The sequence below is a fragment of the Polyodon spathula genome, chromosome 6 (genome assembly GCF_017654505.1).
Source record: "Polyodon spathula isolate WHYD16114869_AA chromosome 6, ASM1765450v1, whole genome shotgun sequence".
Lineage (NCBI taxonomy): Eukaryota > Metazoa > Chordata > Actinopteri > Acipenseriformes > Polyodontidae > Polyodon > Polyodon spathula.
Genome location: NC_054539.1, coordinates 70,770,449 through 70,795,517, shown reverse-complemented (window position 1 = coordinate 70,795,517; position 25,069 = coordinate 70,770,449). Strand labels below are relative to the sequence as shown.

At 38.8% G+C, this 25,069-nt stretch overlaps 1 protein-coding gene across 3 annotated transcripts in view; it reads right to left on the bottom strand.

Annotated features, from left to right (window-relative positions):
* The window catches only part of LOC121317556 (peroxidasin homolog), a 60,107-nt gene that overhangs the window by 6,858 nt on the left and 28,180 nt on the right, over window positions 1-25,069 (bottom strand). The window contains exons 4-20 of one of the 3 annotated variants that reach the window (XM_041253628.1): window positions 22,675-22,746; window positions 17,232-17,303; window positions 16,850-16,921; window positions 15,461-15,630; window positions 13,429-13,546; window positions 12,859-13,028; window positions 12,327-12,599; window positions 11,576-11,692; window positions 11,098-11,256; window positions 9,495-9,607; window positions 8,626-8,782; window positions 7,448-7,556; window positions 5,899-6,059; window positions 3,569-5,075; window positions 2,886-3,020; window positions 2,316-2,374; window positions 1,836-1,964 (exon numbers count right to left, since the gene is read on the bottom strand). In XM_041253628.1, the coding sequence (XP_041109562.1) occupies window positions 1,921-1,964; window positions 2,316-2,374; window positions 2,886-3,020; window positions 3,569-5,075; window positions 5,899-6,059; window positions 7,448-7,556; window positions 8,626-8,782; window positions 9,495-9,607; window positions 11,098-11,256; window positions 11,576-11,692; window positions 12,327-12,599; window positions 12,859-13,028; window positions 13,429-13,546; window positions 15,461-15,630; window positions 16,850-16,921; window positions 17,232-17,303; window positions 22,675-22,746 (3,508 nt within the window). In that variant the 3' untranslated portion in view covers window positions 1,836-1,920. Of the gene's footprint in view, window positions 1-1,755; window positions 1,965-2,315; window positions 2,375-2,885; window positions 3,021-3,568; window positions 5,076-5,898; window positions 6,060-7,447; window positions 7,557-8,625; window positions 8,783-9,494; window positions 9,608-11,097; window positions 11,257-11,575; window positions 11,693-12,326; window positions 12,600-12,858; window positions 13,029-13,428; window positions 13,547-15,460; window positions 15,631-16,849; window positions 16,922-17,231; window positions 17,304-22,674; window positions 22,747-25,069 lie in introns of those variants that run through there. The other 2 variants (XM_041253626.1, XM_041253627.1) reach the window with 2 other exon arrangements.

The window sequence follows — 25,069 nt, the reverse complement described above, 5'->3', positions numbered from 1 at the left end:
TGTAGTTCACTATGAACTGCAGCTATATTAAAAGTTGCTCCGCTATTCCTGCTCTTTATTGTACTACAGAACAGTGTTAGTTTTATTTTGCCAATTGTCTGACGAGTCAAGAGACAAAGGAGCTTGTATTTTCCAGCCAAAGATTAAGAATGCTTCCTCCCCCAACAGTTAAACTGGTTTGTGTGACAGGATGCAGTTAAATATGTGTCACTAACCAATAATACCAGATTTTGTGAAACTAATCTAGAACATAACAGATCAAAAGTCATCCATACTGTAACTTTAAAATGCTCAACAAACAAGAAGGTAAACTTGATACAAAACTAAGCCAAGTAGATAAGTTGTGTTGGAGAAACATGCACTTTAAGAAACTATAGTTTAAAATATGAACGGTTTAGTTTTAGACTGAGTTTGTAAAAGACAGTTTGGGTTTAATATTAAAATTACTGGAGCAGGCAGACAGATGGTAAGGGGAAAGCTTTCAAATGGCAATTAAAAAGGGGACCCTGTGCTTTGTCAGAAATAACACTTTACGGGCTAAAACCTTCAAAAGCGTAAACAATCTCCTTCCTTCGTTATCTTTACAACATCAGGGTTTCCTGAGTGGAACATCAAACAGGCTTTGATGTTACAATCGCTTAAGGTAATAAAACGCAAGTGGACCCACGTGAGCAATAATATTATTGGTTCATAGGAGGCTTGTAAAACTTGCATCAATATGTTTAGAAAGGTCATTAAAGGGGAATGTCTTTCTGATTGGTATAACAAGGTGCACATGTGTATTCGAGCTTTGATTCTGTTATGACCTGTGCTTAGGAAAAATTGAATACCCAACTGTTTGACTGTACTGAATAAAATATCTTTGCCGAACTCTACAACGGAATTCGGAATCACAATAAATGTTTATACTCACGGATGCACGAAGAAGAAAAGAACACTACTAACTAAACATTTACTTCAAAACAACAAGTTATAATGTAGCAATCAGAATCTATAAAATAGATTAATGTAGAAAAAATAAAATAAAGCAGATTAATATTGATTCTTAATGCTTAAAGCCAATAACAGAGCTTGCAGTACATGTCCAAATATTTTACATTTGAAAGCCTAATTATAAACAGTTACAGCTCAGCACTGCAATGCTATGTTTGTGTTTTCTCTTTGTAAGCTCATCTTGTCCTTTCACCCAGTTTCTTCGTCATGCAGCAAATCAAGATGCTACATCCTGTTATTACAAGGCTCCTAATGTTCCACAAATTACACTCAAAAGATGCTCAACACATGCAACACATAAAATTATTATTTCCTGTTGTGAAGAGGTTCTTTAAAATAATTTGTGAAAGAAATCGTCTCCATCAGCCCTTTGCCATTATTCACGTAATTATTCTTCCTAACTTAGCAGCGAGGCATTCATATCTGTGGGACATCATACAGGTTAACCCATATAGATTACGGGATTGTACTTTTAAAAATGACAGGTTTTGCTTTTGTCATTGGGGGAGTTTCCATGTGTGGTTATTTACACGTTAAGTGGTGATGCGTGTGCATGTTTGGGTGAACAGCTTAAGAAGATCAGGTTTGTGGTCGAAAACTGTAATGTATAGGGCAATTTTTTTATTTGGCTTGAGTACAATGTCTCGAGTAAAATTAGAACACACATGGAAACTCCCCCATTGTTTGAGTTCCTTGCCACCCAGGTTCCCCTGGGAAGCCTCGCTGTGTCTTTGGTATACAATTGCAATATACTGCACACACCTTCACAGCAGTCCTGCCACATCCGCAGGTCCATTCTGGGGATCTCCTCACAGCTGACATATCCATGAGGGAACTCTGCAACCTGGAAGACGTCAGGCTGGACCCTGGTGATGTTGTCACTGTTGTCGCACACAACTCTCGCGAGAGAGGTCTGTTTGATCTGCGTCAGCTGGCCTGGAGTGAATTCACCAGGGTTTTCATACCAGAACCTGTTACCTCACAGGAAACAGGGCACAATGGTACATTTGAATGGTTTTGGAAGAACATGTTGGTGTTCCTTTCCAACTTCAACAAAAAATGTGCTGCAACTAGTACTTAAATTTTTATATACAAGCCTGGCAACACAGTCTTAGAATATCAACGTAACAAAATAAACAAACAAACAAACAAAACGAATAAATAAATACAAACCAGACAATGTGAAAACAACAAACTTTGTGAGCCATCAAATGGCAAGAATATACTTCTCACTGATCCAGTACATACTAAAAATCGGAGTTTCAGGGTCACAGTTCAGGAACATGTTCATTGGTAATTTGGAAGTAGAAAAGCAGGCAGACCTGATGACCTGATATATACTCCAGTCTTGGTCTTCCAGCAGGTGCCTTTATTACTGCAACTTTTAAAATATATATGTTAAGACCACAACCTGAAATCCCCCCCCCCCCCCATTTAGACTGGGTCGACCACATTGGGTTGGGGTTAATATAAACTTTTAGAACCCCAAAATCTTTTCATGTTTGAGGTGGGGTTGTTTTGAGAGTGACCCCATCGTGATCCAAAGACACAACATAACTCAAGCAGTGAGCAGCAATGTCACAGTGCGTGTCGGTCTTCCAATTAAAGCTACAGTACCAATTAGCTGCGCAGTACACAACAGAGTACCATCATTTTTGCTGTATTCAGAATAAAATAACACATCAAAAAGCAACCTAAACATTCTATGTTTCCTTAATTCTAACAAATAACATTAATAAAATATGAATGCTGCAACAATTCTACATGGTTCTAAAGATTTCGGGGTTCTAAAAATTGTAGTTAACCCCAACCCAATGTAGTCGACCCGATCTAGATGGGGGCATATTTCAGGTGAGGGCCCCAACATATATAGCAGTACAAAGAGCCCTTACCTGTCCCCATCTCGGAGGCGTTTAAACTGTGTTGCAAGCAAACACATTAGAGTCGGCCCAAGTCTGCTGCCAGGGACCATTTCTTCCACCATTAAGGCAGGGAATAAGTCAATATTCAGAGGTGTGCCGTAAAGTCTGGAAGACAAAGCCAACAGAACCAGTTATGGAAACAACACTAGTACAAAACAACCACACTGCAGGAAGGAGTAGCTAAACTGCAGGCATTGTTCTCAGCAGTTTCTTCCCAGTTTTACACAGTAAATTATTTTATTCCACTTCTTTGTTTCAAAACAGGGCTCTGTATAGTAAGATTTTTTACATAGAATATATACAGCAGACTAATTAGGGGCTATGTAATAAATATTTATATACAGGGTGATTAGAAAATAATTTTACATGAGATATGGTGTGCTGATGTGGTAAACTTACTTTCTAATCACCCTGTACTTATATTTTTTATGGACACAATTCAGTTTGATTTTAAAGACTGTTCAAGAAAATCCCAAATCATGCAAAATATCAAAGCAATATTAAAATTAATTTATTTTTAAGAGGCTTCAGAATTACTGGAAGCACTTCAAAAACATACTTATACACCCTCCCCTGTAGTTACACTGTAGCCCTTTTCTAATAGTTTTACTACACTAACTTAATACCAAAACATGCACTATAGGCCTACGCACCTCTCAAGTTTTTGCCTTACATCGGGATTCTTAATCTCATTCTTCAGATCCTCAAATGTACTGGCAGATGAGAGATTGCAGAAGACTCTGTAATCATTGTACGATGGGATTCCATGGTCTCGGCCTCTCTGAATATTCATGGCTGCCAGATCCAGTGCCACAGAGTGAGCCATGGAGAACAGCCTCTCAGTCAGCTCTGTGTTCAGCAGCTGCGTCGGGACTCTCATCTTCCCAGCTTTCGCAAAGAGACCCCGCAACAGCGGATCAATGCCCCCTTCGTTAACAATCCGGAATGGAGAGAAGAAGGCTCTGTGAAGGGGGAGGTGACCCTGGGGAATGGGATGGAAGTTTTCATCCAGCCGGAACAGGATTGGGTTAATAAGAGTGTGACCAAAGCGAAAGGCGGCTGTGGCAAAAGCATTGAATATTCCAGCATTGACATTGGGGTCGTAGCTTTTATAGTCCCCGATCATCTTCATTCCCACTTCCCCCAAGATCTTGGGAAGCCAGTGGCTGTATGTAATGTGTTGCATCTGAGCACCTACGATTTTGCGGGCTTCGTGGTAGATGGTATCACCGTCCCAGTGAGGGTTGAGCCTGAGCAGCTCCGTGGCAATCCGGTTGTGCTCCCTGAACCACAGTGTGTGCATGGTGGTCAGGCCCAGCTGCTCGTTGGCTCTGTGATCGCCAGCTAAGAAGCAAGGGATGGGGCTCTCGTTCTCATCCCTCATGCATTCAGTGGGAGGGCCAGTGGCAAAGGGTAGGAGCGGCTTGCCAGACCGCTGGACAATGCCTTGTCTCAGCAGGCCCCTCTGACTGGCCAGGTCTCTGATCTCCTCTGAATCGTGATGAGAGTTCCCGTATACGTTAGAGGCATCTATGTAGGAGGTGAGCTGGTTGATCTGCTCCCGGGGGAAGACTGAGTTCATCAGGATTGAAGTCATGCCACTGCCACACACAGGGCTAGAACGGACAAAGAACATGCAGCGGGCTGCGTTTCTAAAAGTCCTGGGATCATTGGGTGGAAACATGATGGGGAAGCAGGGAGGGTCGTTGGTACAGGCCGTGCTGCAATGCTGCCCATCGGAGAACCTTGACTGACTCAGGGCAGCCACTGTGGAGTCAAGATCATGGTCCAAAAACTGACCCCACTGCATGAGTATGTGGGTGTACCTGTCGTCTGGGGTTATAGTTTCTGTCCCAATCATGCTGGTGGAGACAAAACGTGGGAGGGGCAGTGGGTGACCATTGATCTGCCTAGCAGGGTTGACCCCCCTGGGCAGGTTGAAGCCATTGTCATAGACCGACTTGAGGAGCCGCTCAAAAGCAGTCAGCGAGGCTCCCCACATTGGCTGCTGCAGGTTATTACAAGTGCCATCATGGCTGCGATATTTCTGATGGAAGCAGATGTTGGAACAGTTGTTAATTCGTCTGTGGGCCGTACAGCCGGACAAATTGGCAATCATGTCCAGGAATCTTGGAGACACCAGATCATTGTAACGAAAAGCTTAAAGTTGGGGAAAAAGGGAAACCTTTCAGGACAGAATTTTTGAAATATAGAACAGCGTGCAACATTGAATTATTTTTCTTAGTGGGTTCTACTTTTATCCATTTTTTTTTTTTTTGTAAAACTCCTCTACATCTGCCTTTGCACTTCCTACAAAATGGGGCCCTTTGTTTGAATAACCCTGATTTATCAAATTATTTAACCTGGCAGATTCTCATAAATCAATTAAACAAGGGGGTTCTGTTGCATTAGTTTACAATAAAAATAGTAATGTTTGGCAGTGTTCATGCTGAACTCAACGTCTAGTGCTATTGGTCTGCTGAAGGGAATCTAAACCCCCTATCAGCATTTAGCTAACTGATTAAATACTTCAGGCTTTGGGATTCAGTGACAGCTACAAATGATAGAGGACAAACCCAAGCAGTGGAAAGATAACAAACAGACAGCATTGTTTTGCTGACAGATGAAATCCTCTACGTTCCGTCAAAGACCAGTACAACAATAAGCCCTTGATTGTTGTCATAACCAGTGCAAACATTCAGCCTTCTAATCTGGAGCATTACGCACCATGAAGTCTTACAGTGCAAACATATAACAATGTATTCTCCTATCGCACTGCAGTGTCACAAGAGACTTGCTACTCCAACATCTCTGAGCTCAATAACGCCAATAATGTGAAAAATAAAGCTGGGGAAAAATGGTTAGTATTTATTTTTATTATTATTATTATTTATTTTAAATCTAAACATTTTCAAATCTCAAATCACCATAACATTTGGACATTTAATACAAGTTTATACATGCAAACTACCCGAGTACTTACCCGTTCCATTGGTGTCAACTGTAAGACCTTGGTTTACATGCTCTTGAATGAGCTGTAAAGCTCGCTCAAATATTTCCCCAGCCCTTGCCTGCTCAATAGTATTGGGATCCCTTGGATACCGGAACAAGGCAAGCAGATCACTCGGTGTCCGAGGATTATTACTGAAAAGGAAGAGCAAGGACTTCTGAAACGTGCAATACACCAATTACATTGAAACACTGTCCACCAGAATGAAAACCCACAAAAACATATATTCATCTTATTGGAATTGTGTGTCCCATCCTAACCATACACCAAACTGGAATATCACACCCATATTGCACATCTTTCACCACCCCCCCCCCCGCCAAACACGGTAGCGATCTAAAGTTTCTCCATGTCCGCTCTACTTCCCTTACTGGTGGCCAGACAACTGCCAAGGTAAACAAACCTGCTTGCTCACTACATTGTCATCCTGTAGCTCAATTTTCCAATTTCTCTCCTTTCCTGCACAATTCATTTTCCAAATATGGCAGTCATTGTTCAATGGGTTTCTCATTGTCTACCTCAATGGGCTATTTGATAAGTGAAGTCTATAAATCTACCTAGCAAAACTTTCCCTGGTCGTGAAACTCTGCATTTCATTTTCTTGCATTTTTTAATTTTAGCCTGCATTCAACACCAATCCTTATTTATTTTATTTTTTTAATAGAAGTATAGATTGACCTTTGCATTACATTTTGTAAAGCAGTACTCTTAAATGCTCCATACAATTAGTTTTACATAGTGCAGGCTGTGTCTCATGTTGAAATGAAAACATGTAGAACATTTTAGCTCCATTGTTGCGTCTTGCAAAACATATTTTGTATAAAATACTGTCATGGTCTGTAATTTGGAGAGCATACAGCTAACATGATGTTATTAAAAGCAGGTCGTCAAGGAATTGAATTTTAGTGGAACGTTAAACATGACTGAAGGACACTAACCTACAGAGAAACACGGCTCGGAATAAGACTTGTTGAAAGAAAATGAAATACAATTACTTTTGAAAAAAACATGTATATATGTGTAAACATAAATAAAGCATCCTTTAAGGGATGAAGCACCCTTACTTCCAATAGAGTGATTTCATTTTTATAGTTCACACTATGAAGTACATTTATCCTTGTTAGCAATATTGGCACCAGTTACTCATCTTTGCAGGAAAATTGATCTTAGCAATTCAATTAAGTAAGGTTTTAAATATTGGATCACTTTTGAATATTAAAGAATACCAGAATGGATTAGAAAGTTCAAAACACCCAGCTGCAGCTCACTGGTTACCATTAGAAACCAATTAGCGGGGCCAACAGGGAATCTCATATGGATACACAGCAGTGGTAATTAGTCCAAGTACATTTAACTTAGCCTAGAATGCAATAAATAGCTCATGATTTCTATAGGGGATTGCATAATTGCAAATTGTACAGTTTAACAAGCACAAAACAGCACAAAAGTAAGTAACAGACATTTCAGTATGGCAATTCAGTATTCCTATCCATGCCACAAAAAGGCAGGATGTCGATCATACCTGTCAAACAGATTTCTCCGAGTTGAGTCGATAGCACGATCAACAGTGTCAATTGCTTCTTTGATCGAGATTGCAACAAATGGATCTCCATTTCGACTCATTTCACGGACTTTGAAAGGGGAATAAAAACACAACCAACAGTTTCAATGACATGGCTTTGAATGGCATAAGCATTGTGCATTCTGTTTTATCACTCCTAGATTAACAGCTTCTGCTTCCTTCACAGGAAATGTACTTCCAAATCCATGGTGGAGTATACTTCATGCAATGGAAAATTATTTTCCCTCTTCTCAAGATATACAGTTATATATATATATATATATATATATATATATATATATATATATATATATATATATATATATATATACACACACACACACACACACACACACACACACACACATATATATATATATATATATATATATATACACACACACACACATACATACATACATACATACATACACACACACACAAGTATAGGTATTTCAAAAAATAATAAACAGGCCAAGCAAAAATAACCAATTCAAGAAGGATGTCAGTAACACTGTACATTCCCCACCTTGGCAACAAATTCAAGATTATAGCTATCAGCATGATAAAAGTTGATGGCTATGACATAGCAACAGTATATACAGTATAGGTCAAGAATAAGGAACAACATTTTAAATTACAATTTGTTAAATGTTTCTCAAAAGACCACTGCCAAAGACAACAAACCAAAAGCAAATTCCATTTTCCTCTAGACCTTTACATCACTCTCAGGCCACCACCAATGTACTGCAATGCCTTTAGTTCACTCCAAAACACAACCGGCAAAGACTTGTTTAAAGAGCAATGAGTATAGTGGAAGAATCCTATGTGTCTTTATGGAAGATGGTTAGTGGCTAGACAAGAACTCCTTCCTAACAGGGTGTGCAAAATAAGGGCAAAATGGCAACGATGGTGCGTTTCCTAAATCTTGTGGATAGACGACACCTACAGAGTTCCCACTTGCATCTTCCTTTGGATCAAGTTAAGTGCATATGTGATTTGAATCAGCAACCTGAACTAACCACTATACTACATGGTCAATCTCTCTGAAAACCCAACACTAAAGCAGTATATGAACTTTTACAGTTTATCGCCTAGTGAGCTACTCCTGCATAATTTTCCGAATAAAGGCAGCTTACCCTGAACTGTCAGAGCCATGCTAACAGAGGAGTACCCGATGGTGTTCCTGGCAACACATTCATATCGCCCTTGATCTGCTGGTCCTACATCCCGAATAGCCAGGAAGCCCTCTGAACTGACATGAAACTTTCCACTTTCTGTTACCTGAACACCATCCTGAGGGCATGAAGAAGAAAACAGCATGTTACATTGCGACATGTTAGCAAAGTCACAAGAAACCAGCATGTTACACTGAGACATGTTAGCGAAGTCACAAGAAAGAAAGAAACAAAATAGACTTGAATTCCACTAAGTCATGTCAGTACTCGCTTAAAACCCTCAAAAAAGGGACTGAGCATACACTGTTACACTAAGTGGAGTAACATTATCAGGGTTCATCAATTAACCTAACAGACCCAATAACCGCGTACACATTTAAACCAACTGCAGTTCTCTTCTGAGTGCTCGTACATTTCTGTATGCATTCCTTCAGCAGTAGAAGCCACTTGAGAGCTGTGACAGGCACTCAAAATTGCATTCCTTTTTTAAAGAATTTTGCAAAGAAAATTTGTAAAGGAGACAGAGTTTGCTTTTTTCTCTCTCTCCTTTCTCGGACAGAGCGATGTTATTTCAGCCTTCATTGCTATCTTTAGAAATTTTAGTTTTGCAAGACTGTTTCATTTTAATATTTAACACACACTTTTCTGATCTCCACATGACCACGTCTGTTCGTTGTACACAGAAAGTTGGAGCAGAAAAAATGAGCTGACAGCGGCACGCAGGTTTTACAGCTGAACTGCTACACAGCTACACTGTAGCAAAAGCACTTAATTATTTAAAACAACATTAAGAATAAAAAGAAAATCCCAGTCTTTGAACTACTTCTAACCTTGTTCCATGTGATCACTGGCTCAGGCTCTCCCTGAGCACTGCAGGGAATCTGTACATCACTGCCAGATTCCACCGTCAAGTCCCTTGGAGCATTTGTGAAAACAGGCGTTACTGACGATTTAAAAGACATATGATAAAAATTACGTTAACGTCTTTGCCAATTCTTTTTATGCTTCATATTCAATAATTAAGCTGATGTTGCACAATATTTATACTACAATGATAATGCCATCATGCTCATAAAAAAAACACTATACTGCTTGTGTGTAACCCCTTAGGCAAATATTTGACTGCAGATATTTCAGCACCCCACACCCATATCAGTCAAACTAATAATCTCTTCCATGACAACACTATATCCTTTCTTCCAGCTCGGTATAATTCAATACAAACTTGGATAAGCCTTTTACAACACCTTGTTTTGTATACTGAAAACATTTCTGTGCTCTCTGCATAGGACCTCCAGACAAACAGCTGTTTCGAAGGAGTGCATGCTTTAAAAGCACTTTCACATCCATCCATTAGGACGCGCACAACACCTCAGAGTTGTTTTCAATGACAGGCTTGCTTTGTAGGTCGTGCATTGCAGTAGAAGAGCGAGCCAGAAGTATGTCATTAGTGCTTTAAAACAGCCATTGTTTTTGTGTATATGTTTTCATCTGAACCAGTTAGCCCAGTTACAACTTTTTAACAGCCCAAGCATTGGTTTCTCATCTCTCACACACAGTCAAATTGGATAATGCAATCAACCCCTAAGACTTTTAGCATCAGCTGTGCTTTTAGTCTTTGTTTACAAAATAATTTTTGGTAGAGCCCCTTTTTATATTAGGACTGTCACCATGATACAAATACACAACACTTAATAAACTATTGTTTAGTTGGAAAGAAAAGGTTATTAACAAAAAAAAAAAAAACCTTAAGACAAATACATAGCAGTTATTTAAGATATATTTTCTTGGAGAATCAGTAGCTTTTTGGAAACCAAGATGTCTACTAACAGCACTTTCAACATCATCTTTACTGAAGTATAGGCAAGGGGTGAGTCAAGTAACTGAGCAGCTCTGTGAAAGAACCCACTTAATTGCATGCTCAGATCCACTCCCCCTGAGCAGATCAGAGCGCTGCAGAACAGATTTCATCAGTGATCTGAGTGAGCAGATCAGAGCGCTGCAGAACAGATTTCATCAGTGATCTGAGTGAGCAGATCAGAGCGCTGCAGAACAGATTTCATCAGTGATCTGAGTGAACAGATCAGAGCGCTGCAGAACAGATTTCATCAGTGATCTGAGTGAACAGAAAAATTCTCACTCTGAGCCACTCAGTTACTTAGTCCACCCAAGGTTATAAGATCAGCTAAAACTGTCCAAAATTATATCCCAAATCCAGGATCAACTCCATATCATTCTAATTAATAATAATAATATTAATAATAATAATAATAAATAAATAAATAAATAAATAAATAAATAAAACTCTAATATTGATTTAAGGCAGAACACAAAAAAACTTCTGGATAAATCTCATCTCATCTCCTTAGCATTCTCAACACTACAAAACATGACAATGCAGAATTTGAAGTGGAGGAAGAAGTGAAGGAATACCTCTGTGTTGTACAGTGAGCTGCACTGCAGTTCTAACAGAGCCCACGATGTTGATGGCTTGACATTCATACTGGCCTTGGTCATGAGGGGCGACCCTAGCAATTCGCAGCGTTCCCGTAGACAGAACTACACGTCTTCTGTCAGTAGGCAGTGGACTTCCTAAAGGAAACAGTTGGCCACAATTACTTTAGGTTTCACTCTCGAAGGTGAGCTACTAGGGACAGTAGTGTGTGACAGTGGGTCCTGGTATGGGGGAGATAAAGTTACTTGACAGATTCAATTCACTGGAGACTAGTCCATGAGTAAAAAGCAGCCCAGAATTCCATACCTGCTCTCAAACGCATGGCGCTAATGGAAGAACAGGCTTTTACTGTAGCTGCTCTATCTAGCGCCATCCCTAATACAGCTGGTGACTCACTGCGTGTTTCAAGACAGAAGCGCGTAGAAAGGATTGGGGAATACAAGTGTGTTTCCTTACCTCCTCTGGTCCAAGCTATTTCAGGACGTGGATAGCCTTGTGCCTCGCAGATCAAGTCCACAGTGTGCCCCTCCACCACTACCTGATCCTCTGGGATGACAGTAAACTGAGGCGTGGCTGTAATTACACACAACAGGAGAGTAAAGCCACATGACCATGAAATAAAAGTAAAATCAATTAAATTAACAGGAAAGAAAAAAAAAGAAAAACACCAGGTTTATACTTGTTTCCCTGCTATATGTGTATGCTATAATTTAAAGACTTCAGAGTCAGTCATTAATAAATACTTCAGATGGCTCACATTTCCAGTGTTTCACCATTATTGCCATGATGTCACAAATCATCCTCACAGTTAGACCAAGTAAAACAACATGTGCACAGAAACAGACAAGCATGAATAAAGGGATCAAGTAAGAAAAACAAATCTCAATAAAAGACAGTATATAAAAATGGCAAAGTTAACTAGACAAAATATAGACAAGCTTGACCCCCAAGTTAACCACAGCTGGGCTTTAATTAACTTGTTTTGACTGCTTATTCATCTTAATCTATAAAACAAATTAAACTTGCTGAAACAAATTCATTCCAACATCTGGAACAGCTGTGGCAACAGGGTCTGACATATAGATTTGTCAAAAAGTTTGATCTTGCATATTGACTTTTTTCTTACAGATCAGATTTAACCGACATTAATCAATCCCTGTATATTACAAAAAATGCAAACATGCATTTCAAGTGTATTTTCCTTTACCTTGTACTATGATGTATGCTGTTGCGTGGATCGTATCAACATTGTTGCTTGCGAAGCATGTGTACTGTCCCCCATCAGCCTGACTGATATTCTGTATGAAGAGCCCTCCGGAGGAGGTAATGGCAATGCGGGAATCGCTAGGTAAAGGAGTGCGGTCTCCTTTGGTCCAGGAGATCCGTGGATGAGGCTGCCCTGTGGCACTGCACTCCAGGGTGACGCTCTCTCCAACTAGCACCTCAGTGTTCTGAGGCTGGATTACAAAACTGGGCCTTGCTACAAAAAAAAATTCATACATAAATAAATCCATACATTGGAGTCATGTCTTTATCTAATCTTCATTATAAACTATGACACTAAGTTCTGAATTCTGACTAGACCATTAAAGAACACATGCTTAGTTCTTATTGCTAACATTTTCTCCACTTGTATTAGTTATATATTGCTGGTGGCCTCAAAATAACTGTGTATGTACCAATGCTATATATTAATCTATTAACTAACGAATGTTCAAGGAGACAGCAGGGTGACTCACATGGTGCCCCGAAGTACCGAAGAGTGACTTGAGAAGTCATCACTTCTCCCGCAATGTTTTTTGCCATGCACTGGTAAACTCCTTGGTCAGTTTCACGGGTATCCTGGATCATTAGGGTGCCATCTTCTAGCAAGTTTAAACGAGAGTCGTCCCTCATGTCCAATTCATTGCTTGGAAAAGATAGATATATACAGATTGTTTACAAATTTAGGTTGGTAAAACCTGTAAAAAAATGAGTGATTACAGCATTTTGGAAACTCGTCAAAAATTCATGCCTTACCTATGCTATATAGTTCATATCCAAATAAACACCAAAACGTTTCAGCCCTATGTCAAAGCATTAGAGGAGGCTACCAACAAGACAAGGAAATGATTGGCGTCTCATGTTTTTCTGATGTTCAATAAAATGCAGCTGGGAAGTTACTGCACATTTTGTGTTGTTTTTTAATCCAACAGAAAAGCAGAATTTTGGAATGATGTGCATTTCATTTGAGCCACATAGCACTCATAACGATATTAAAAACGACCAAACCTAAAACAATGACCTGATTTGATTAAATAAAACCTTACTTATTCCGAAGCCAGATGATTTCTGGTTTGGGGTTGCCTTCTGCTCTGCAGGTGAAATACACAGTGTTTCCCGAAGTAACATCCACATCCTGGGGTTCGGATGTGATTCTTGGGATCTCTGAGAGACATAAGAAACAATAAGCAACATGTCCATAACATAACAAATATACACAAACACAAACAGACCTACATGTGATTGAAAGCACTAAATGTAGGACAATACTGTACAATAAGACATGCATTTTCAGTTTAGATTTAATAAAGGAAAATTTGTCATTTCTACTGCAACCTTTATGTTGGGCCTGTGAATAAATATTTAGCTCCTTAATCAGAAACCAACATTAGAACCCGTGCCAAACCTATCCTGGAAATGTTACAAATAAAAGGATCACATGCCCTTGCAACTACTAGAAATCAGATCATAAGAAAAGGCAACAAAGATAGCCGTCCCAGACTGTAAAGAATACTATAAAAGGAACTGCAATCTGGTGCAGGGTCTCAGAAGAAAGCAACTAAAGCTGTGCTGGGACAAATATCCAAACAGACATTGCTTGACATGTATCCAAATATCAATGTCAGAAATTACATAAAATTATAGGCAAAAAAAAAAAAAAAAAAAAAAAAAAAATCACAAATGTGATTTTTTTTCACGCAGCCAAGCTGCTGAACAAGAGACCTCTTCCTAAAGACGCAGGTGCTGCTTCACATTTGGGGAGAGTCAGAATGCAGGCAGTCACTCAAATATGCCTCAACAATAAAGAAGTGTCCTCATTTTCTAATCAAACTATTTGTCACACAAACACTATAAGCACCTGGGTTTATGAAACAAGCATATTAGGTGACAGGCACCACCCATCTGCAAAGGGATCATGAAACGTTCACCGTAATGACATTTAAATGTAAAGGCTGATATAGAATGCTTCCATATACAGCCTCCTGAGATTCTGATAGACTCATCAAATGTAAGTGAGATGAACAGACAGACAAGCAGTCAGTCGGACAATCAGACAAGACAGCCTCTATTGCTATCTCGCTACTGTAACGACACATTTTATTACTTTATATAGTTTTGAAAGTTAATAGTAAAGGAATAACACCTGTCTTATTAACAAGCTAGAAATTATAGTTATCTTATATTATAGGATCTATCCTGATGGGGATTAAAGTAATGATGTGGTTTTATTGGTACCTACTTTCTCTGTGTCTATCTTGAAGAGACATTTTTAAAGCAGACCAATGAACTCCCTCTGGAGATGAGATGTACTTTTGACTACTGCTTAGCCAGCACCCCAGCCACTTCATACACATATATTTATAGGATACTGGTGCGGAAAGCTGAGCTTTATGCCAGGGCCACCTGGAATGATACGTGCATCTGGAAAGCCATTCCCATTTAAGCCACAATTCAAAAATGCTGCATCTGGGCCCAAGACCAAGTGTGGTCCGACAGAGATATACAGCACTTGCTCTGGTTTGCTGAACCGTGTGCACAAGTACTTAGTGTTCCAGGCATCTCAAACAAGATGACAAAAAAAAAAAAAGTCTGCTACACCGTACTTGCCAGCATTTGGAAACTGTTCAGTGGGACACTGACCATATATATTATCATAAACTTTACTGTGCAGAATAAATGAATTTTTTTCTATGGGTAAATATCGGGATATGACTCTCACAGGAATAAATTCTGAACTCCAGAAATCTCAGCCCTTAAAGCAAAACATGTATAAATATGCCTAAAAAATTTTTTAAAAGTACTTTTTGCAGGAAATAATGCAAAAAGTACCCTAAGTGCCGATAGGGCTCACACCTAAGTGCCGATAGGGCTCACACCTTCCAATGGTTAGACAGCCTGTGTGTTGATTGGTTTTGTCCTTTTTAATTCATGTTTTAACAATGCTTAATTTTAAATACTGTCCTACAAAATATATAAACTACCCCTTTTGAGCTTGTAAATATAAATGACCATTTAAAAAAAAAAAAAAAAAAAAAGTATGCCAGTCCCTGCTTTTAATATTGCAGATGCAGAACTCACCACAGCTGAGCTCTTCAGCGGAGAGGGTGGCTACAGACCGGCCCTGCAGTCTCCTGGGATACTCGCAGGTAGCAGCTGCCTGTGCGTTTCCAGATTCTGCATACTGCTTCAGCAGAGCCGCCAACCAAAGGAGTGAACAGTCGCAGTTCAAGGCATTGGAATCTAAACGACTGGCAGAGCAGAAAAAGCAACAACCAAAAAATCAAACAGCTGCATACCCACATGGATGAATACGAACATAACCAAAACGTTGCTAAATTGCTGCAGAAACTCAGCTTTTTGACTGCTGGCATCACACGGTGTAGCTCAGACACACAGTTCTTGAGAAAGACAAGACAGCATTTTCTACACATAGTGCTGCACAGTAAAGGTTTTAAGACACAGAAAACAAGCTTCAACACCCTGCAGAACCTCTTAGCTGAAGAAAGTTTGGATAGTCCTCCATTGAGAAATATGAGAAACCCTTTAACTGCCGCGGCCAAAATGAATCAAAACGTTGCAGGGATAAGAAACTAAAACCTTGTAATCTGAAATAGGGTTTATTATAACTACCAACAATGTAATGTTTCAGATCCACTTTGATTTTTATTGTCTCTTTATTGATTCATAACAGAAGCTCTACTGAATGAAACCTCAGGAGATGTTTCTGGATAAAGAAATGTAGCTTTCTGTGAACCCTAGAAGAAAAATTACATAAAAAGGATACATCTCCACTGTAGTGAATATTACAGAGGAAGATGTTTCTTTTTTTCAATAGATGAACTCTGATGTCGATCTGGCATTTCTTAAATAAAAAACAAACACGTGTGACACACAGTATACTGGTATATCCTGTCCTGAGTATAAAATTTGTTTTGCTTTTTAGAGTTCATAACATTTTACTCTAATTCCTACCCTAGTTTGTCTGAAGGTTTAAAAAGTACAACAGTTAACACAATATTTCAAGAAATCTTTAATATCCTACACATTTGTTAATTCAATTTTAAATGGCATTCTAGAAAAGCATATTTGGCGGATTTATTATTATTATTTTTTTAAATCACTCCGAAGTGTCAACAGTTGTTTATTTACTTGACCTCCAGTTCCAAATAGAGCCACTGCATTTTCAATTGCATTCCTAATTTACCAGAAGAGCAAGCTTGGAGATGATTTATTGCTCACTAACAGTCGTGATAAAACGATCAGTAAACAATCCAATACACTATTGATCATAATGTGTGCACCTTCAAAATGTGGGCTGTACAAACTGCTGGTAATTATTTGAAGGTAAGATTTACTGAAATGATGCCGTTAGCTCTTTGTACTCAACCAAAAAAATCAACTTAAACATTACATCACTCAAGAACTGAGGTGCTGGGCTACAAAAAACCCCAGCATGCTTAAACTTACAGCCTTCTCATTGACTGCAAGTGTGAGAATGTCCCCAGCACCAAATGTGTTATTCTGTTGTTGTGCAAAAATCTGTAAAATAATGGAAGAAAACAGATTATTTTGTTAAAAAGTGTCCCTCTCAATATATATGCATGCTATTATTTTACATAAAACAAAGATAATAGGGTACAGTTTAGTACGTCGTATCTGTATTGTATCACGTATTGCTGGACACAGACTTACAATGCAATTAAGAAAGGGAACAAAGGGATTTTAAAAGCCCCCATACCCACTACCTTTTCAAATTTATACACAAACGTGCATGCATGCTAGAAGCAAGTCAAATAAACTCATTTAAAACATGCCTTTAATCACACGGTACAAAGGATGAGAGACTTACAGTCTTTCAAGTTTTGGAAGGTGAGTGAAGGATTCTGGATCCAAGGTTTCTATTTGATTGAAGTGGAGGTACCTATAAAACAAAACAAAAAAACCCCACACAGAATAAGGGCTGTAAATTAATATATTTATTTATATACAGTACTGTGCAAAAGTTTTAGGCGGGTGTGAAAAAATGCTGTAAAGTAAGAATGCTTTCAAAAATAGACATGTTAATAGTTTATATTTATCAATTAACAAAATGCAAAGTGAGTGAACAGGAGAAAAATCTACATCAAATCAATATTTGGTGTGATCACCCTTTGCCTTCAAAACAGCATCAATTCTTGTAGGTACACTTGCACACAGTTTTTGAAGGAACTCGGCAGGTAGGTTGGCCCAAACACCTTGGAGAACTAACCACAGTTCTTCTGTGGATTTAGGCAGCCTCAGTTGCTTCTCTCTCCATGTAATCCCAGATAGACTCGATGTTGACATCAGGGCTCTGTGGGGGCCATACCATCACTTCCAGGACTCCTTTACGCTGCAGATAGTTCTTAATGACTTTTGCTGTATGTTTGGGGTCGTTGTCATGCTGCAGAATAAATTTGGGGCCAATCAGATGCCTCCCTGATGGTACTGCATGAAGGATAAGTATCTGGCTGTACTTCTCAGCACTGAGGAGACCATTAATTCTGACCAAATCTCCAACTCCATTTGCAGAAATGCAGCCCCAAACTTGCAAGGAACCTCCACCATGCTTCACTGTTGCCTGCAGACACTCATTCGTGTGCCGCTGTCCAGCCATTTGGCGAACAAACTGCCTTCTGCTACAGCCAAATATTTCAAATTTTGACTCATCAGTCCAGAGCACCTGCTGCCATTTTTCTGCACCCCAGTTCCTGTGTTTTCATGCATAGTTGAGTCGCTTGGCCTTGTTTCCACGTCGGAGGTATGGCTTTTTGGCCGCAAGTCTTCCATGAAGGCCACTTCTGACCAGACTTCTCCAGACAGTAGATGGGTGTACCAGGGTCCCACTGTTTTCTGCCAATTCTGAGCTGATGGCATTGCTGGACATCTTCCGATTGCGAAGGGAAGTAAGCATGATGTGTCTTTCATCTGCTGCAGTAAGTTTCCTTGGCCGACCACTGCCTCTACGGTCCTCAACGTTGCCTGTTTCTTTGTGCTTCTTCAAAAGAGGTTGGACAGCACATTTGGAAACCCCTGTCTGCCTTGAAATTTCTGCCTGGGAGAGACCTTGCTGATTCAGTATAACTACCTTGTGTCTTGTTGCTGTGCTCAGTCTTGCCATGGTGTATGACTTTTGACAGTAAACTGTCTTCAGCAACCTCACCTTGTTAGCTGAGTTTGGCTGTTCCTCACCCAGTTTTATTCCTTCTACACAGCTGTTTCTGTTTCAGTTAATGATTGTGTTTCAACCTACATATTGAATTGATGATCATTAGCACCTGTTTGGTATAATTGTTTAAACATACACCTGACTATATGCCTACAAAATCGCTGACTTTGTGCACGTGTACCTAGAAGAATTGATGCTGTTTTGAAGGCAAAGGGTGGTCACATCAAATATTGATTTGATTTAGATTTTTCTGTTCACTCATTTTGCATTTAGTTAATTGATAAATATAATCTATTAACATGTCTATTTTTGAAAGCATTCTTACTTTACAGTATTTTTCCACACCCGCCTAAAACTTCTGCACAGTAGTGGAGCTGTTTAAAATATGTGAGCACAGCCCAATAACAACAACAATAATAATGTAACTGGTTAAATGAATATTACTACAGTGCGGCCCCTTCCAGAACAGGTCAGAAGAAATTGCAATCATTGCTTCCATTTACCTCACAACACCAACACTTTCTTGTAATGCGGAACTTAATAGCATTTGATTCAACAGGTAGCATTCATTCCTAAAGCCGTCACAATTAAAGCCACCTTCTTTAATTAAATTCGATTTTAATTACAGCAATTATTTTATAATAGTCAAAAAGTAATTGAAAATAAGGATTTTTGATTCCCTTAATAAAAGTGGAAGCCTTTTTAAGATTTGATCAAATGATGGACAATATAAAAAGCATTCACGTGTGACAATAACCATTAATTAAGCTTAAACCCTTTAAGGTCGGAGTAGCGTTGCCATCGGGGACTTCAACACCCCAACAATCAAGAAACAAAATTCAAGAAACTTGTATTTAAACAAAAAATTAGGTCTATTAAAGCAAATAAAACACCAGATTTACACAACACAGATTCATTTTGCTTTGTTATACTCACAGCAGAGGCTGTGCAGAGCCACCCAAATCAGTGCCTGTCTTGTTTAAGGAAAAAACAAATCCACCCTAAAGAAGTCAGTGTGTCTTTGAGACGTAGACATTTAACAGAAATACAAAAATGAATCCCCATCTATTAAATAAGCAAAGGCAAAGAGAGAGAATGAATCACTGAAAACAGAAAAGACTGACACAGAGATATAGTCACAAAGGTTATCTTCATCAGCTCTGCTGAGTTGAGACAGAAGATGCAATGTTTAAAAAAGCAGGGAGAAAATCAACTGGAATGTCACAGCTGCAGGCGTTACACTGTAGGCTTTATCGTTTATGGATTATCCGACTGGCTAGTACCTGAAAACTAAGCAAACAGTAACATGCAAGCAAGATATACTTCAAGACATATTGCCCTACCAGTCACAATTGAAACAAAACATTCCTGTTCTGCCAGTAAGCTGTACTGGCTTTTCTTTTCTTTTTTTTTTTTAAAATCTAGCTTGTTGACAACATTTTGGTATTTGTTTAAAATTGCCTAAACAGAAAGGCTTTGCCCCGGTGCATGACCTTATCATATTGCCTGTCACTTCACAGGTGTTACTTCAATGCTGGATTAAAATGTGATCATAGAGAAGGGCTGGAAAAAAAGGGCAGGAATTGTGAGAAGAGAGAAGAAAAAACACACACACGGTCAGGATGGGGTTAGGCCTGGAAAAAATGGCGAAGGGAAAACAGCAAAAGACATAAAAAAATAAAACTGAAGGACCAGTATGATAAAATGCAATTTTGTATAATAACAAATAGAGGGAAGAATTATGACAAAGTGAATGGACAGCTACAGGAAAATTACATTTATTGCCTTATAACCTTATGCCATTAATAACACTGAAAAAGAGGCGGTGGAAACAAGCCTCATTGGCGCCTATCTGTACTTGCATGCTTGCTTCCCAGACTTTAGCTGGTATGTCTGGAACCTAAACTAAATTCAGATGCAGCAGGATCTCAAATATTAAGCATATGTCATAGGAGATCACTTTCCTAAAAGGAAAAGGCTGATAGTTTCCCCATTTAAATTACAGCAGGGAATTTGATTCAACGAATGCACCTGCAAACTATGACAGCTACACATTATCAAGAAAAGATTATAACACATTCCAATACATATACAGTCGATGAAAACAGTAACCTAGTCCTGTGCAGTAATCCGCTGCGAATCCGCCTGTCACATACCCACCCTAACCGTTATCAGCCATGATCAGTCTCTTCAGCAAAGTTAGTCTATTACTGAACAGAGAAAATTAGTTCAAAGATTGTAGATCCTACCAAAGTTTTCGTACACTGCGTTTTATGTGCTCCGTGCGCTGCCATTGCTGGTAGTGTCACAGGAGCTGTTCAGTGTGTTGATATGTAAATAAATCCTGCTCGCCTGCGGGGGGCGTATCAACTTCAACCTCCATCTCGATCTCCTGCCTGTCACTCAGCAGCGAATGCATGCACCCACACAGCAGATGGCCACTTTGGCACAAGCACTAATACCCTGCATCTTTCTAAACAAGGGATTTAGGGGGGGTGGGGGGCTCCCTAATAAAAGCTGCATCTCAAAACAATAATTGTGTGAATATAGTAATTGTTACAGCTGTGTACAATGGTATTTAAAACAGGATTCATTTATCCAGCTTTTAATATATATATATATATATATATATATATATATATATATTTATATATACACACACACATATATATACATATATATACACACCCCCAGTTTTTCAAACACACTTTTTTTATTCAAAGCTGTAGTGGTTAATCTGAACACTGTTATATGAGGAGGTTAAATGTCAGCAAAACTTGGAAAGAAAATATACGAAATGAAATTTACTGGTTGCATAAGTATTCAGCCCCTTAAGTCAGTACTTGGTAGAAGTACCTTTTGCAGCAATTACTGCTATGAGTCTTTTTCAATAGGTCTCTACTAGCTTTGCACAGTAGGATGGTGAAATTTTTGCCCATTCTTCACAGGAAAATTGCTCCAGTTCTGATAAGTTTGTTGGGGATCGTCAATGGACTCTTCCATCTGATCGTCAAAGCAGAAATCTGGATTCATCACTGAACACCACGTTTCTCCATCTTTGTATAGGCCATACTCTGTGATTATGACACCACTGAAGACATAGTCAGCAATTTTGTGGCGTAAAAATTGGCCTTCTTTCCCGGATACCTGCCTCCCGTAGGCAATTTCTAACAGTCTGGCCCGAAATTCTACACATTCCTGGTACTGCAGTGTTGATCCGGTCACATAAATGACGTAGGCGTATAAATCTGTCCTGGGCTGCCGTCATCACACATGGTCTACTGGATCTTGGACGGTCAAGTGTTGTTCCACGTTGCTGGTATCGGTGCCAAAGTCGTCCTTTATAGTGCTCTGGGAAACATTCAGATGCCGTGCCACGGTGGACTGAGATTTGCTGGCTTCCAAATGTCCAACAGCATTATTCCGCTGAGCCTCAGTAAGTCTAGGCATAACTTCAAATGTGTCTACAGCGAACAACAATAAGTCATGCAAGCTGAGAACCCTCCAGTTTCATAGCCACATCTTGGCATGTTGCACGTGCAGTGAATGCACGTGAATATTGCAAGTCTTAAGCAAACAGTGTTCATTTTGAGAACATTCAGGTGTTTTGTCATTTTCGCGTAAGTCATGTGTTTTCGATCCTGACAACGTGACACTCTGTCACCAAAACATGTTTAAATAAAATACAATTCTTTTGATCAAGTTTTGTTGCAATTTTTAAAAGGATTTAAGAACAAATATCTGCTATGCGTTTCTTTTTTTGAAGGATATCTATAGCTATATACACACACACACACACACACACAAAGATATTAAAATGAATGCCATTTAATCCCAGTGTAGTTTATGTAAAACAGCTGCTTCTAATTTGTTTTCACATGCCGTTTACAGGCATAAAATCACAACATTTTATGGGTTATGGAACATGCTTATTTTATCGAAAAAGAAAAGTACGATGTGGTATCATGACATGCAACACATGCAAGCAAAACACACGCTACATGTCGACAACATAAAAAACATGCAGAACAAGCACAGGTGAGCCAAACACACAACATGACGGTGCTAAGAAGAGGTTTAGAACTCAGAAGGAAAAGGCACTTACAGTTGCTCTAGAGAGACAAGTCCCTTAAATGCTTGCCTGTCAATTGATGCGATTTCATTCTTGTACAAATAGCTGAAACAAGAAATAACCACTCATATTAGTAAACACACAGGAGCTCAAAATAGGGCAGGGGAAAAAACAAATCGTATTACTTTGGAATACAAACGTTGAGATGTTTATTAACATACTGTAGTAATTTAATGGTGGGCATTGTATATATCTCTGACCAAAGCTTTCTATAGGGTGTTGCAAAACAAGTCACACATTTTGCTTTATAAAGTCAAGTAAAACCTGCTGAATGACGTTAAATTACCAGATTAAATTACATACTGCTCTGTAGTTTTCCACATACTTAACAAAAAAACTGACACTGAAATGTGACATTTCAAAATCTAACATGAAATACTGTACTACTGTTCTGGCTTCTGGTAGACTCTTACAATATCACTGTGTAGTCTCTTCAATTACATGACGTTAAATAAAATACAAAAATTCTGATCATAGTTTATTTTATTAATGTGGCAATCCTAAAATTTAAGGTGATGCAAAACTTTTAGCCATAGCTGTATATTAATTTTGCAATATATTCCGTTTAAGATTTTACATATTTTAGATGATACAATCTACAATACTTTTTTTTTGTTGTTATGAACTCCCATCGTCAATTCAATATTTGTGTCTGTGTCTGTGTGTGTGTGTGTGGAATAACCATCATGTGTGCATGCAAGTTTACTATATTTGAAAGCATAAGCACACTGTTTTGGATGAATATCATGCCCTAGTCCAGTGACTCAGAATCTGTCTTTGGTTGTGCAGAGAGTACAACAATCTTTCGTGGAGCAAAGACTTGGTCTAACATTTAATGTGTGCGTCTAAGAAAACCTCTCATTAAAATCAGAGCTGTGTAATATACACAGTTACCACATATATGAAGTGCTCTCTTGCCTGCCGTAGAAAATGATTACAAGGGGAACATGCAGACGCTGTTTAAAATGAAGGCAGGATTTCCAGAACATGATTATGGGAAACCCCACACTGGCCTGGAGACTTCTCCTCTTTGATCTCTGAAGTTCTCTGAGATCAAGTCCCGCAACAAAACATGCCTTATAATTTTGGGCTATGAATCACTTGAGAGCCTATTGCATCCAAATTACTACACAATAAAAGGCTTTACACATCACTTGACAAGCAAGCTTCCTCGCAGTCTTTAAGACAGGATGTCTGGTTAACCTTATGACACAGAAGCTGAAAAACCCCAGTCAAAAGGACCATTGAGAGAACTATGGATGTAGCAGATAAAGGCCTGTTCCAATTACATTTTAAAACCAAAAACAAGAATGGAACAGTTTGAAATGAACACAAGTAATAAAATAAAGTACACACAATTCTGTTTCTAGAGTTTTCTGACAGAAATGAACACATTTTCACTTTTAAAATATCCCAATTAACAAAGATAATTGAAGTACACACACAAAAAAGTTTATTTTATGATTCATCTATATAGTGTAATAAACGTTTCTCTTAGCAGTATGGTATCTACTTTAAATTCGCTTTACATATTTATATACATATATTTGCATCTCTAATGATTGGACAACAACAGCCTGACAATGTGGGATTTGGATTTGCATTTGTTTTCTGTTCTGCATGTTTAAGAAGGTAAACAATGTTCCTGTACAAAGACTACATTTTGCTGTTTCTTTTAACGGTTTTACAGACCTTTCCAATTTATCATTTTAAAAAGCCTTTTGTCTGCTTTGCCATTAAAATAAAAAAGTGCCTGTAAAAAAATGACACAATATATACAGCGCCCTGTGTGTGGAGAGGGAATCTTCTAATGCATTACTAAACTACACACAAATGCTAACTAGTAATACAACCTGTGCCAGTCAGCATTAGTGGCCGTCTGTCATTTTAAAACGAAAAGTGCACTAAAACTGAGGCTTTAGGTTCCAAGCCTGCTGTTTAAAACCATGATTTCTGTGCTACTATAACTTTAGGTCTCAAACAGGGAATTGCTACTTAAGAAATTTCCAGTCTTGGGATTTGTACCAACCACGTTCTAAACTGAACCTCAAAAACAAAACGCTGGAATGGAATGACCTTCCGTGACTGACTGGAAGCCCCTGCTTTAGGCATATTATCAGGGCTGGAAATAAGACTCCCATTTCATAGCTGTTTGATCCATTCCAGGTTTTATTAAGAGTTTAATAACACACCCCCGAGCTTGTTCCCTTATACACTGAGGCTAAAAACATGAAATGAGTGAAACTGCTATGCAACAGGAGTCTTGCTGTATTTCCATCCATGCATAGGATAAACTATTATCTAGAACATACTACTTAATATGCTGCAATAGATTGACCTTTTAGTCAGCACTACTTCAGGGCAATTA